This window comes from Coregonus lavaretus (assembly GCF_964263955.1).
Source record: "Coregonus lavaretus genome assembly, contig: HAP1_SCAFFOLD_4784, whole genome shotgun sequence".
Taxonomy (NCBI): Eukaryota; Metazoa; Chordata; class Actinopteri; order Salmoniformes; family Salmonidae; genus Coregonus; species Coregonus lavaretus.
In genome coordinates this window covers 32,086-46,687 of record NW_028164089.1, presented here as the reverse complement: position 1 = coordinate 46,687, position 14,602 = coordinate 32,086, and the positions used below count along the sequence as shown (strand labels likewise).

The 14,602-nt window shown below is 48.8% G+C and overlaps 1 protein-coding gene across 1 annotated transcript in view; it reads left to right on the top strand.

Annotated features, from left to right (window-relative positions):
- Positions 1-1,317: 1,317 nt before the first annotated feature.
- Positions 1,318-14,602, top strand: part of LOC311117479 (plexin-A4-like) — a gene marked incomplete at both ends in the record, with an annotated part of 37,339 nt that continues 24,054 nt past the window's right edge. The window contains 4 exons of the mRNA XM_084192402.1: positions 1,318-1,329; positions 1,516-1,737; positions 3,881-3,977; positions 9,361-9,551. Of these exons, the coding sequence (XP_084048528.1) occupies positions 1,318-1,329; positions 1,516-1,737; positions 3,881-3,977; positions 9,361-9,551 (522 nt within the window). The remainder of the gene's footprint in view (positions 1,330-1,515; positions 1,738-3,880; positions 3,978-9,360; positions 9,552-14,602) is intronic.

Genomic DNA, 14,602 nt, shown 5'->3' with positions numbered 1-14,602 from the left:
CACCTAACCCACTAGAGGCAACCGACACTAACTCTACCAGCTATAACTACCTAACCACTAGAGGCAACCAACACTAACTCTACCAGCTATAACTACCTAACCACTAGAGGCTACCAACACTTACTCTACCAGCTATAGCTACCTAACCACTAGAGGCTACCAACACTAACTCTTCCAGCTATTACTACCTAACCACTAGAGGCAACCGACACTAACTCTACCAGCTATAACTACCTAACCACTAGAGGCAACCGACACTAACTCTACCAGCTATAACTACCTAACCACTAGAGGCAATCTACACTAACTCTACCAGCTATAACTACCTAACCACTAGAGGCAACCAACCCTAACTCTACCAGCTATAACCACCTAACCACTAGAGGCTACCAACACTAACTCTTCCAGCTATAACTACCTAACCACTAGAGGCAACCAACACTAACTCTACCAGCTATAACTACCTAACCACTAGAGGCAACACACTAACTCTACCAGCTATAACTACCTAATCACTAGAGGCTACCAACACTAACTCTACCAGCTATAACTACCTAACCACTAGAGGCTACCAACACTAACTCTACCAGCTATAACTACCTAACCACTAGAGGCAACCAACACTAACTCTACCAGCTATAACTACCTAACCACTAGAGGCAACCGACACTAACTCTTCCAGCTATAACTACCTAACCACTAGAGGCAACCAACACTAACTCTTCCAGCTATAACTACCTAACCACTAGAGGCAACCAACACTAACTCTTCCAGCTATAACTACCTAACCACTAGAGGCAACCGACACTAACTCTACCAGCTATAGCTACCTAACCACTAGAGGTAACCAAACCTAACTCTACCAGCTATAACTACCTAACCACTAGAGGCAACCAACACTAACTCTACCAGCTATAACTACCTAACCACTAGAGGCAACCAACACTAACTCTTCCAGCTATAACTACCTAACCACTAGAGGCAACCAACACTAACTCTTCCAGCCAAACTACCTAACCACTAGAGGCAACTAACACTAACTCAACCAGCTATAGCTACCTAACCACTAGAGGCTACCAACACTAACTCTTCCAGCTATAACTACCTAACCACTAGAGGCAACCAACACTAACTCTTCCAGCTGTAGCTCAGGGTTTAATACCATAGTCGCCAAAAACACTCATTCATAATGTCGTTTCACAGTTAGATATGGTATCTGTATAACCATGTAAGTGGATGTGAGGAGTGACTTGGGCCTATAGGGAGATTTCTACAGGGTTGAACTCTACTAGGACGTAGGTTCACTGTTAGCCTAGAATGGCCGATACGGTATGATATTGACCTCAAAGTATAACCCCAAATGTCATAACATAGTCAATACTTCTTGTTGATGTTTTCACTCTTGACAACCACGAGTAAAGTCAACTATGCTAAATTCTAAGTCTGAAACAAGTGTGTATTGGGAGTAACACACTGTTGACGTCTGGCTCCTGTCGTTTTGGTCCTCCTGACCAGCTCTCCCTGTCGCTTTTGCAGGAGTGTCCCCAGCTGCTGCCCACTGAGCGCATCCTGGTGCCGGTCAACGTGGTGAAGCCCATCACCCTACGGGCAAAGAACCTTCCCCAGCCACAGTCAGGACAGCGGGGCTATGAGTGTCTGCTCACCATCCAGGGCGTGGAGCAGCGGGTGCCCGCGCTCCGCTTCAACAGCAGCAGTGTTCAGTGCCAGAACACCTCGGTGAGTGTAGGGGATGATGGTGTGTGTTTGGGGGGGGGGGGGGGGGGGGGGTTTGTGTATGTATGTTTTTGGTGTAAACAATGAATGAAATTGTTGGAAGGGATGTATTTGATATTTACATTTTAGTCATTGAGCGATTTACAGTTAGTGCATTTATCTTAAGAATAGCTAGGTGAGACGACCACATATCATAGTTGTAGTGAGTACATTTTCCCTCAAAGTAGCTATCAGCAAAGTCAGTGCTATTAGGGGGAAAAGTAAAGTGTTAGTTCACGAAAGGCATTATTTTATTATATTTTTAGGGGGGGTGAGGAGGGGGTGCAAGGGGTTGCTGTGAGATTATTTAAGATAATCTTCAAAGAGATAGAGTTTCAGATGTTTTTGGAAGATGGGCAGGGACTCTGCTGTCCTAGTTTCAGGGGGATGGTTGTTCCACCATTGGGGTGCCAGGACAAAGAAGAGCTTGGACTGGTCTGAGCGGGAGCTGCCCACACCGCAGGGGGGGCCAAGAGACCAGAGGTGGCAGAACGGAGTACTCGGGTTGGGGTGTAGGCTTTGAGCATAGCCTGAAGGTAGGGAGGGGCAGTTCCTCTTGCTGCGCTGTAGGCAAGTACCATGGTCTTGTAGTGGATGCGAGCTTCGACTGGAAGCCAATGGAGTGTGCGGAGGAGCGGGTTGACATGGGAGAACATGGGAAGGTTGAACACTAGGCAGGCTGCAGCATTCTGGATAAGTGCAGGGGTTTGATGGCACAAGCAGGGAGCCCAACCAACAGCGAGTTGCAGTAGTCCAGACGGGAGATGACAAGTGCCTGGATTAGGACCTGAGCCGCTTCCTGTGTGAGGTAGGGACGTACTCTACGGATGTTGAGGAGCATGACCTGCAGGAGCGAGTCACTACTTTGGTGTTTGCAGAGAATGACAGGGTGCCAAGGTTCTATGCACTCTGGGAGGGGGACACCATGGAGTTGTCAACCGTGATGGAGAGGTCTTGGAGCGGTGAGGCCTTCCCCGGAAGAAGAGCAGCTCCGTCTTGTCGATGTTGAGCTTGAGGTGGTGGGCCGAACATCCAGGCTGAGATATCTGCCAGGCATGCAGAGATGCGTGTCGCCACCTGGGTGAAGAAGGGGGGAAGGAGAAAAGTAGTTGAGTGTCATCCGCATAGCAACGATAGGAGAGACCATGTGAGGATATGACGGAGCCCAGTGACTTGGTGTATAGACAGAAGAGGAGAGGGCCTAGAACTGAGCCCTGGGGGACACCAGTAGTGAGAGTACGTGGTGCAGGGAGGAGTGGCCTGCCAGGTAGGATGCAATCCGTGAGTGTGCAGAGCCTGAGCTGCCCAGCGCTGAGAGGGTGGAGAGGAGGGTCTGATGGTTCACGGTGTCGAAGGCAGTGGATGCATCTAGGAGGATGAGAACAGAGGAGAGAGAGTCAGCTTTGGCAGTGCGGACAGCCTCCGTGACACAGAAAAGAGCAGTCGCGGTTGAGTGACCTGTCTTGAAGCCTGACTGGTTACGGTCAAGAAGATAGTTTGGCGAGAGATAGCGAGAGAGTTGGTCAGAGACATATTTGAAGTTATTTGTGAAAGTCAGAAGATGCACACACAAGCACAACTCTATCTCAAGTCTGTCTGGAGAGCTATTGACTGTAGAATCGCAATACAGGTCCCTCATTTCTAGTAATCAGTACTATAGAGCTGAAGACATTTCCTCTACATACCTACACTGTCTGGCACCAGTCCTCCATGCCCAAGGATATGTCTCTCATTGTACATGTGCAGATAGCCTTGATGAGTTTAAATACACTCTCTAAATTCCAGCTTCCCTCAGCAATCCTATTATGTGTCATTCAGTTCTGGAATGAAATACTCCCAATGAAAGGGTTTCTATGCTGAATGATATGCTACTGTTGAATGGGAGTGTCTCAAACACTCTGACTAGCTTTGATAGTTGTCTGTGAAAATGTACTCTACCTGGGTTGAATGTTTACCTCTACCCCCCCCCCCCCCCCCCCCCCCCCTCTCTCTCTCTCTCTGGTGCTCTCGCTCTCTCTCTGGTGCTCTCTCTCTCTCTCTCTCTGGTGCTCTCTCTCTCTCCCCCTTTCTCTCTCTCCCCCTCTCTGGGTCCCCATGGCGACAACAGTACTCATATGATGGGATGGAGATGAGCAGCCTCCCTGTGGACCTGACGGTCATCTGGAATGGAGACTTCAGCATCGACAACCCCGCCGACAATAAAGGTGAGGACCCCCCTCACACACACACACCCCACCCGATCACCACCATCGCCTGTGTAGCCGGTCTCCATGGCAACAGGCGGGCAGTTGCGGTGGTATCCATCCCCCTGACACCGGCACAGATGCAGAAGTGGCATTACTTTGCTGCGGTGGGCGGCGGTGTCTGGTTATAACTTTGTCTCTTCTCTCATCTCCCTCTCTTTCTCTCCCTTACTCTCCATCTCTCACATCTCATTTCCCTCTGCATCTCTATCTATCTATCTCTCTCTCTTCTCTTCTCTCTCTCTCTCTCTCTCTCTCTCTCTCTCTCTCTCTCTCTCTCTCTCTCTCTCTCTCTCTCTCTCTCTGTCTCTCTCTCTCTCTCTCCCTTTTCCCTCCTTCTGTTCACCTCGTTAGCTTCACACCGCTCGTCTCGCCTCGTCCTCTTCCCTTTTTCCATCTCCCCAGTCGCCATCTCTCTCTCTCTCTCTCTCGTCTCTCTTCCTCTGTGGTGCTTGTTAGCTTCACACCTTCCTCTGTGGTGCTTGTTCGCTTCATACCTTCCTCTGTCAGTTGTCTCCCTCTGCCCAGTAGCATATTACCACAGACGACACACGCAATACACTAAAAGAGAATATTCAATATGCTGTACTATCTATCTATCGATCGATCGATCGATCGATCGATCTATCTATCTATCTATCTATCTATCTATCTATCTATCTATCTATCTATCTATCTATCTATCTATCTATCTATCTATCTATCTATCTATCTATCTATCTATCTATCTATCTATCTATCTATCTATCTATCTATCTATCTATCTATCTATCTATCTATCTATCTATCTATCTATCTGTCTGTCTGTCTGTCTGTCTGTCTGTCTGTCTGTCTGTCTGTCTGTCTGTCTGTCTGTCTGTCTATCTATTTATTCATCCATGAAAGGGATATAAGGAATGGTTAATACAGTTTGTTTTTTATCGCTTTGGTACTATTTTTACAAGTATGTGGTACATTTTCACAACTATTAGTACAAAACTCCAAACTGGTCACACTTGTTAAACAGCCAGTCATTCATTCAAAACCTGTCATTGTGCATTCATTTGGAATGTGAACATCTCTCACCACACAACCATTGATTTAAAATATAAGTTTATTGTGAAATGTCATGAGAACATTGGTTTAATCACCAAAACACAACATAATGATATCTTTTCAATTTAGTTGTTTTAACTACCAGTTAATACAATAGCAAACAATGCAAGATACGTGTTTCAAATCGCTCTTAGAAGTGCTGAAAGTAATATGCTACAGTATTGTAAATTATAGTAGATTACACCGTTTTCACATTAGGCAATGCACTTACATTACCCAACAAAATGGACAGAAAATCTATAATTCCCATAATATCTATTCAATATGTAATCAAAGGTGTGATCAATGAAGACATCCTCTACAATCATTCATGCAAAAAAAGCATTTTTTATTTCAGATATAATTGCAGGTGTACTATCTGTTATTAAATGTAAGAAATTAAATGAAACAAATTAAATTAATGAAAATAAAGCATAACGTTTAACACGCAATCATTTGCATCAAGCCTGTCTTGAGCATTTGGCCAAGACACTGCGGGAAAAATATTTTGGCATGGTGAATCCAAGCTTGATCGTACACCTTCCACCTCCATGCTGAAAAAAGTTCCTCAATAGGGTTGAGGAAAGGAGAGTATGGGTCAGGTATAGGGTCACAAATCGGGGATGGGCCCGAAACCATACCTGAACCACCTCTACATTGTGGAACCTGACATTGTCCCACACAATGACATAGGCGACCCCTTCACCTTGACAGGCCGGCTCAATTTCATTGAGAAACACAATGAGGTGTGCAGCGTTGTAGGATCCAAGTAATGGCCTGCGTCCTACCAAACCATCTTCAGTGATAGCTGCGCACATGGAGTTGTTTCCCCCTCGTTATCCAGGCACTTGGACGGCGCCGAGTTTTGGTCAGGTTGAAGCCCGCTTCTTCAACAAAGATATACTTGTGATGGTTCACAGCAGCATCAAGCACCATCACCCTCTAAAAATATATTTTGGTTATTTAGTTTTACAGTATAATTACAATATGAAATTGTGAAGCAGCATGTGCATTAATAGTAACAGTAATACAGTGTATAGTGCTGTATCTGAACATACTCGGCCCACAGTTGTTTCACCCGGTCATTGTTTCTCTAAAAAGGCACCAGGTAAATGTGTTTCATAGATACCTGGTGCCTCTTTAAAAGGCAGGCGATTGTTGGTAGGCTGACAGATGCCACATTGGCAAAGGAATCATCGTTCTCCTCTATGGCCTGCTTTATTTCGGACAGCCATATGTCATTGCTGGCCCTCACCATTTCCACTACTGCCCACTCCTGCTGGTTGGTCAGCACACGGCCACAGCCACCACCATGGGGTCTTCGGTCAAGTCTGAGGGTAGAACAGCGTATACTGTCAATAGATCATACTGTAAGAATCAGTGGCGTTTCACTTTTTTTTTATTACAACATGTTGGATGACTGTCCTTCATATTCCATTCACCCAGTTCAATGTAACATCGATAGGTGTAGGCTACTACATGATACTCAAATTTTCCCTATACCCATCATGAGGTTGCTACAACCAAGCCTATGAATGAAAGTTTACAACGTAGGTGCACACAGGTCGAGAGAAAAATTTGAGATGACAGAAAGTGACACATGGACAGACAATGACACATTCAATACTGCCTTGCACAATCTTGCCTGCATCTATCTTATCTAGAGTATAATCATTAGTCCAACAGTTGCAAACAAGAGTTTCTATTGGACAAATTCAAGTATTTTTTATCCCTGTTTCGTTTTCTTCCGTTTAAGAAAAGCTTTTCAACAGAATCGGCGGAATGAATACACCCCTGATCACGCATAAACACAGTTCACATTCATAGCAGCCACGTTGTATTCCTTCTCGCCTCTATGCACTCTCTTCCTCTAACCTTTTCCCTTCGCTTGTGGACTTCAATGCACAACACATCAGCTGTATGTGACCAGGCAAAAAAAAAACTTTCCAAGCCAAACCATGTCATAACCGCTACACACAGCCTACATCGTTGTCCCCATATTAGTTAAAGTAACGTCCTAGTCAACATAGCTAATAGAACTAATGCCTTAGTAAACCCACTACAATCATGCAGTAACGTTACAGTGTAGTCAGTAAGCAGTTACACCGGCGGGCCCCTGTGGCAATAAATTAATAAAATCAAAAGCTTTCCTTGACTTGGAAGAGTTCCAGTGTTGTGTTGGATAGTCATGCCCACCTCTTTGACCTCTTTGATGGGGCCCATGCCCACCTCTTTGACGGGGTCCATGCCCACCTCTTTGACCTCTTTGATGGGGCCCATGCCCACCTCTTTGACGGGGTCCATGCCCACCTCTTTGACCTCTTTGATGGGGCCCATGCCCACCTCTTTGACCTCTTTGATGGGGCCCATGCCCACCTTTTTGACCTCTTTGATGGGGCCCATGCCCACCTCTTTGACGGGGCCCATGCCCACCTTTTTGACCTCTTTGATGGGGCCCATGCCCACCACTTTGACCTCTTTGATGGGGCACATGCCCACTTCTTTGACCTCTTTGATGGGGCCCATGCCCACCTCTTTGACCTCTTTGATGGGGCCCATGCTCACCTCTTTGACGGGGCCCATGCCCACCTCTTTGACCTCTTTGATGGGGCCCATGCCCACCTCTTTGACCTCTTTGATGGGGCCCATGCCCAGCTCTTTGACGGGGCCCATGCCCACCTCTTTGACCTCTTTGATGGGGCCCATGCCCACCTCTTTGACCTCTTTGACGGGGCCCATGCCCACCTCTTTGACCTCTTTGATGGAGCCAATGCCCACTTCTATGACGGGCCCCTTGTCCACGAGCTCTTTGATTTCTTCCTCTCCCTTGCTGTCTATCCTGCTCCATGTTGAAAGAAATTGCAAGTGTTCACACACCCCCTTTTATATGGTGACCAATATGTGAAATCAATTAGCAATAATGAGTAGTCATTATGTATGGTTATCATGTATCATACATGTAATTTAGATGTTTATACTTTACAAACACACATTTTATTTCTGTAGTTCTCAAAATCAATATATAGTAGATAAACCAGTTTAAATCTATAGGTTTACCAAACGGTATATCTAGATGAAACACTGATTAGGTTTGGTGAAAAAGTTACTGATTTTGTGTGTTGTACTTAGACAAATGAAAATGTACTTAAAGTTTTGAAAAAACAGCCTTTTTTGATGATCTGTTTTGAGTTTTGTACTAAGAGTTGTGAAATTTGACCACATTCTTGTGAAAATAGTACCAAAGTGATAAAAAATATATAAAAAAATATGAGATATGTACAATGACTAAACCATGCATGATGGTACTAGTTGGTTTAAACACATACAAATAGAATCACTAATGACAATGGTTAACTGCACCTCGCTGGCTTTGCAATCAGATTTATTTCTGCTCACATTGGTGTTTACATTTGCATGGATATATAGAACAATTTTGTGTCTATGGAGAGAGAGGAAGAGGGAGACAAATAGAGAGAGAGAGTGAGAGTTAAAGATGAACAGAATTCCTCCTCCATCTCCTCCTCCTCCTCCTCCTCCTCCTCTTCTCTCCCACTAGCTACCCGGGAGAAGGCTGCTCTGGGGGCATCATTTGATGGACAAATCACACAAGCATCTAATAGCAATTAAAAATCTGTCCGGTTTCCATGGAGATGAAATGTTAAACTAGTGGATGAGCAGGGGCAAGAAGCTTCCGGTCGCAGGAGCTAAATGAGAGAGAGAGGGAGAGAGCGAGAGAGCGAGAGATAGGAAAAGAGAGCGAGAGAGAGAGGGAGGAAGAGAGAGAGAAAGCGAGAGGGAGGTAGGGAGAGAGGAAGAGAGAGAGAGAGAGAGAGAGGGGGGGGGGAGGGAGGGAGAAAGAGAGGGAGATGGAGAGAGAGAGAGAGAGAGAGAGAGAAAGAGATGGGGGAGAGGGAGTGAGACAGAAACAAGAGAGAGGGAGTGAGACAGAACAAGGGACAGAGAGACAGTATCAACAAATGGATGCTTTCCACAATATGATTAAAATACTGTCCATGTTCTGGAAATACTTAAATGCAGACAGCAATTTAGAAAGAAAGAGAATAAACCCAAATACCTGTTCTGAACTGTTCTCACCCACATTTACCAATATACATGCATGCAGGCTATCATTTTAAATCTAGGCCGGGGTGTAAAGGACTTTGTTACAATTGCTGATGTGATTGATTGATTGACTGATTGTGTGATGTGTGATGTGTTTTTAACCTGTTCTCTCCCTGTGACCCCCCCCCCCCCCCCTTCCTCCCAACAGTCCACATATACAAGTGTGACGCCCAGAGAGGCAGCTGTGGGCTGTGTCTGAAGGCAGACCCCCTGTTTGGCTGTGTGTGGTGCAAGGGGGAGAACCGCTGCACCCTCAAGCAGCACTGTCCCCAGCCTGAGAGCCAGTGGCTGGAGAACAATGGACTCAACAGCAAGTGTACACACCCACGCATCACCCAGGTGACAATGCAGATATGTGTGCATGCACATGCACGCGCACACACACACACACCACCAGTACCCACTAAGTAAATCACACTAGTGGGAATGACACACACACACACATACACACTCTACACCAGCAATTACTACAAACACCCACAAATCACCCAGGGGAGGACACACACTGTCACCCAGGGGATGACACACACTGTCACTCAGGGGAGGACACACACTTTATCACCCAGGGGAGAACACACACTGTCACTCAGGGGAGGATACACACTTTATCACCCAGGGAAGGACACACACTGTCACCCAGGGGAGGACACACACTGTCACCCAGGGGAGGACACACACTGTCACCCAGGGGAGGACACACACTTTATCACCCAGGGGAGGACACACACTGTCACCCAGGGGAGGACACACACTGTCACCCAGGGGAGGACACACACTGTCACCCAGGGGAGGACACACACTTTATCACCCAGGGGAGGATACACACTGTCACCCAGGGGAGGACATACACTGTCACTCAGGGGAGGACACACACTGTCACCCAGAGGAGGACACACACTGTCACCCAGGGGAGGACACACACTTTATCACCCAGGGAAGGACACACACTTTGTCACCCAGGGGAGGACACACATTGTCACCCAGGGGAGGACACACACTGTCACTCAGGGGAGGACACACACTGTCACCCAGGGGAGGACACACACTGTCACCCAGGGGAGGACACACACTGTCACCCAGGGGAGGACACCCACTTTATCACCCAGGGGAGGACACACACTTAATCACCCAGGGGAGGACACACACTGTCACCCAGGGGAGGACACACACGTTATCACCCAGGGGAGGACACACACTGTCACTCAGGGGAGGACACACACTGTCACTCAGGGAAGGACACACACTGTCACCCAGGGGAGGACACACACTTTATCACCCAGGGGAGGACACACACTGTCACTCAGGGGAGGACACACACTTTATCACCCAGGGGAGAACACACACTGTCACTCAGGGGAGGATACACACTTTATCACCCAGGGAAGGACACACACTGTCACCCAGGTGAGGACACACACTGTCACCCAGGCGAGGACACACACTGTCACCCAGGGGAGGACACACACTTTATCACCCAGGGGAGGACACACACTGTCACCCAGGGGAGGACACACACTGTCACCCAGGGGAGGACACACACTGTCACCCAGGGGAGGACACACACTTTATCACCCAGGGGAGGATACACACTGTCACCCAGGGGAGGACATACACTGTCACTCAGGGGAGGACACACACTGTCACCCAGAGGAGGACACACACTGTCACCCAGGGGAGGACACACATTGTCACCCAGGGGAGGACACACACTGTCACTCAGGGGAGGACACACACTGTCACCCAGGGGAGGACACACACTGTCACCCAGGGGAGGACAAACACTGTCACCCAGGGGAGGACACCCACTTTATCACCCAGGGGAGGACACACACTTAATCACCCAGGGGAGGACACACACTGTCACCCAGGGGAGGACACACACGTTATCACCCAGGGGAGGACACACACTGTCACTCAGGGGAGGACACACACTGTCACTCAGGGAAGGACACACACTGTCACCCAGGGGAGGACACACACTTTATCACCCAGGGGAGGACACACACTGTCACTCAGGGGAGGACACACACTTTATCACCCAGGGAAGGACACACACTTTATCACCCAGGGGAGGACACAAACTGTCACCCAGGGGAGGACACACACGGTCACTCAGGGGAGGACACACAATGTCACCCAGGGAAGGACACACACTGTCACTCAGGGGAGGACACACACTGTCACTTAGGGGAGGACACACACTGTCACCCAGGGGAGGACACACACTTTATCACCCAGGGGAGGACACACACTTTATCACCCAGGGGAGGACACACACTGTCACTTAGGGGAGGACAAACACTGTCACCCATGGGAGGACACACACTGTCACTCAGGGGAGGACACACACTGTCAATCAGGGGAGGCCACACACTGTCACTCAGGGGAGGACACACACTGTCACCCAGAGGAGGACACACACTGTCACCCAGGGGAGGACACACACTTTATCACCCAGGAAAGGACACACACTTTATCACCCAGGGGAGGACACACACTGTCACCCAGGGGAGGCCACACACTGTCACTCAGGGGAGGACACACACTGTCACCCAGAGGAGGACACACACTGTCACCCAGGGGAGGACACACACTTTATCACCCAGGGAAGGACACACACTTTATCACCCAGGGGAGGACACACACTGTCACCCAGGGGAGGACACACACGGTCACTCAGGGGAGGACACACAATGTCACCCAGGGGAAGACACACACTGTCACTCAGGGGAGGACACACACTGTCACTTAGGGGAGGACACACACTGTCACCCAGGGGAGGATACACACTTTATCACCCAGGGAAGGACACACACTGTCACCCAGGTGAGGACACACACTGTCACCCAGGCGAGGACACACACTGTCACCCAGGGGAGGACACACACTTTATCACCCAGGGGAGGACACACACTGTCACCCAGGGGAGGACACACACTGTCACCCAGGGGAGGACACACACTGTCACCCAGGGGAGGACACACACTTTATCACCCAGGGGAGGATACACACTGTCACCCAGGGGAGGACATACACTGTCACTCAGGGGAGGACACACACTGTCACCCAGAGGAGGACACACACTGTCACCCAGGGGAGGACACACACTTTATCACCCAGGGAAGGACACACACTTTGTCACCCAGGGGAAGACACACATTGTCACCCAGGGGAGGACACACACTGTCACTCAGGGGAGGACACACACTGTCACCCAGGGGAGGACACACACTGTCACCCAGGGGAGGACAAACACTGTCACCCAGGGGAGGACACACACTTAATCACCCAGGGGAGGACACACACTGTCACCCAGGGGAGGACACACACGTTATCACCCAGGGGAGGACACACACTGTCACTCAGGGGAGGACACACACTCTCACTCAGGGAAGGACACACACTGTCACCCAGGGGAGGACACACACTTTATCACCCAGGGGAGGACACACACTGTCACTCAGGGGAGGACACACACTTTATCACCCAGGGAAGGACACACACTTTATCACCCAGGGGAGGACACACACTGTCACCCAGGGGAGGACACACACGGTCACTCAGGGGAGGACACACAATGTCACCCAGGGAAGGACACACACTGTCACTCAGGGGAGGACACACACTGTCACTTAGGGGAGGACACACACTGTCACCCAGGGGAGGACACACACTGCCAGCCAGGGGAGGACACACACTTTATCACCCAGGGGAGGATACACACTTTATCACCCAGGGGAGGACACACACTGTCACTTAGGGGAGGACACACACTGTCACCCATGGGAGGACACACACTGTCACTCAGGGGAGGACACACACTGTCAATCAGGGGAGGCCACACACTGTCACTCAGGGGAGGACACACACTGTCACCCAGAGGAGGACACACACTGTCACCCAGGGGAGGGCACACACTTTATCACCCAGGGAAGGACACACACTTTATCACCCAGGGGAGGACACACACTGTCACCCAGGGGAGGACACACACGGTCACTCAGGGGAGGACACACAATGTCACCCAGGGGAAGACACACACTGTCACTCAGGGGAGGACACACACTGTCACTTAGGGGAGGACACACACTGTCACCCAGGGGAGGACACACACTTTATCACCCAGGGGAGGACACACACTGTCACCCAGGGGAGGACACACACTGTCACTCAGGGGAGGACACACACTGTCACTCAGGGGAGGACACACACTGTCACTCAGGGGAGGACACACACTTGTCACATCAGGAGAGTGACTGCTGATGGTGTCGACATATACGTTATGAACACAAGACACCATGTCACCCTCTGGCAGCTGATAGACACCTCTCATTTGGACAAGATTAGAATCATCTTGATCATAGAGGACTTCAATTAGTGACAGTAACAGTAACAGCTATGTGCATTACTCATTACTCATTACTTATGACACATTACTCATTACTCATTATTCATTGCTTATGACTCATTACTCATTACTCATTACTCATTGCTCATTACTCATTGCTCATTACTCATTACTTATGACTCATTACTCATTACTTATGACTCATTACTCATTACTCATTGCTCATGAATCATTACTCATTACTCATTATTCATTGCTCATGACTCATGACTCATGACTCATTACTCATTACTCATTACTCATTACTCATTACTCATTACTCGTTACTCGTTACTCATTACTCATTCCAGAATGTTAGGCTGCTTATACACACAACTTCTCAGCGCTGATGGAAACCCACATATGCCTGCTACTGAGGGGTCAGTCACTGGTTAACCCAGTGAGCTAGGCTAAGACATAGAGCTCCCAATCACCCTGTTTATCACTCACCTCAGAACAGAGGAACACACACCCGTTTAACTGTTTGTGTTCGCAAGCAGGGTTAGCCCTGCGTGTGGTATAAACACTCCTGACCCCACTAGATGGATAGATGGATGGGGGGATGGGGGGATGGATGGATGGATGGGGGGGATGGATGGATGGATAGACGGAGGTTAAAAGGAGGGGGAGAGATGATGCATGGCAGGTTGAGGCTGGGATGGAGTTATGAGGAGGAGAGGAATCCCCATCTCTCCACACCCCCGGAGAGATGATAGATACACAGGGCATCCCTCCATCCCCAGCCCTGGTGGAGGACAGCAGATGGTTAGAGATTGGAGATGGAGGGATAGAGGATGGATAGAGTAGTCACTTTAGTTTGGCCCTGAAAAGTGATGGGAGGATGATACAACGGGAGAGGAGGGGGAGAAATCCCCCTCTCTCTCTCTCCAGGGAAGAGTACTAGTGATGCTCTGAGCTGTTCAGTGGAACCTGGCTCAGTGTGGGAACCTGGCTCAGTGTGGGAACCTGGCTCAGTGTGGAAACCTGGCTCAGTGTGGTAACC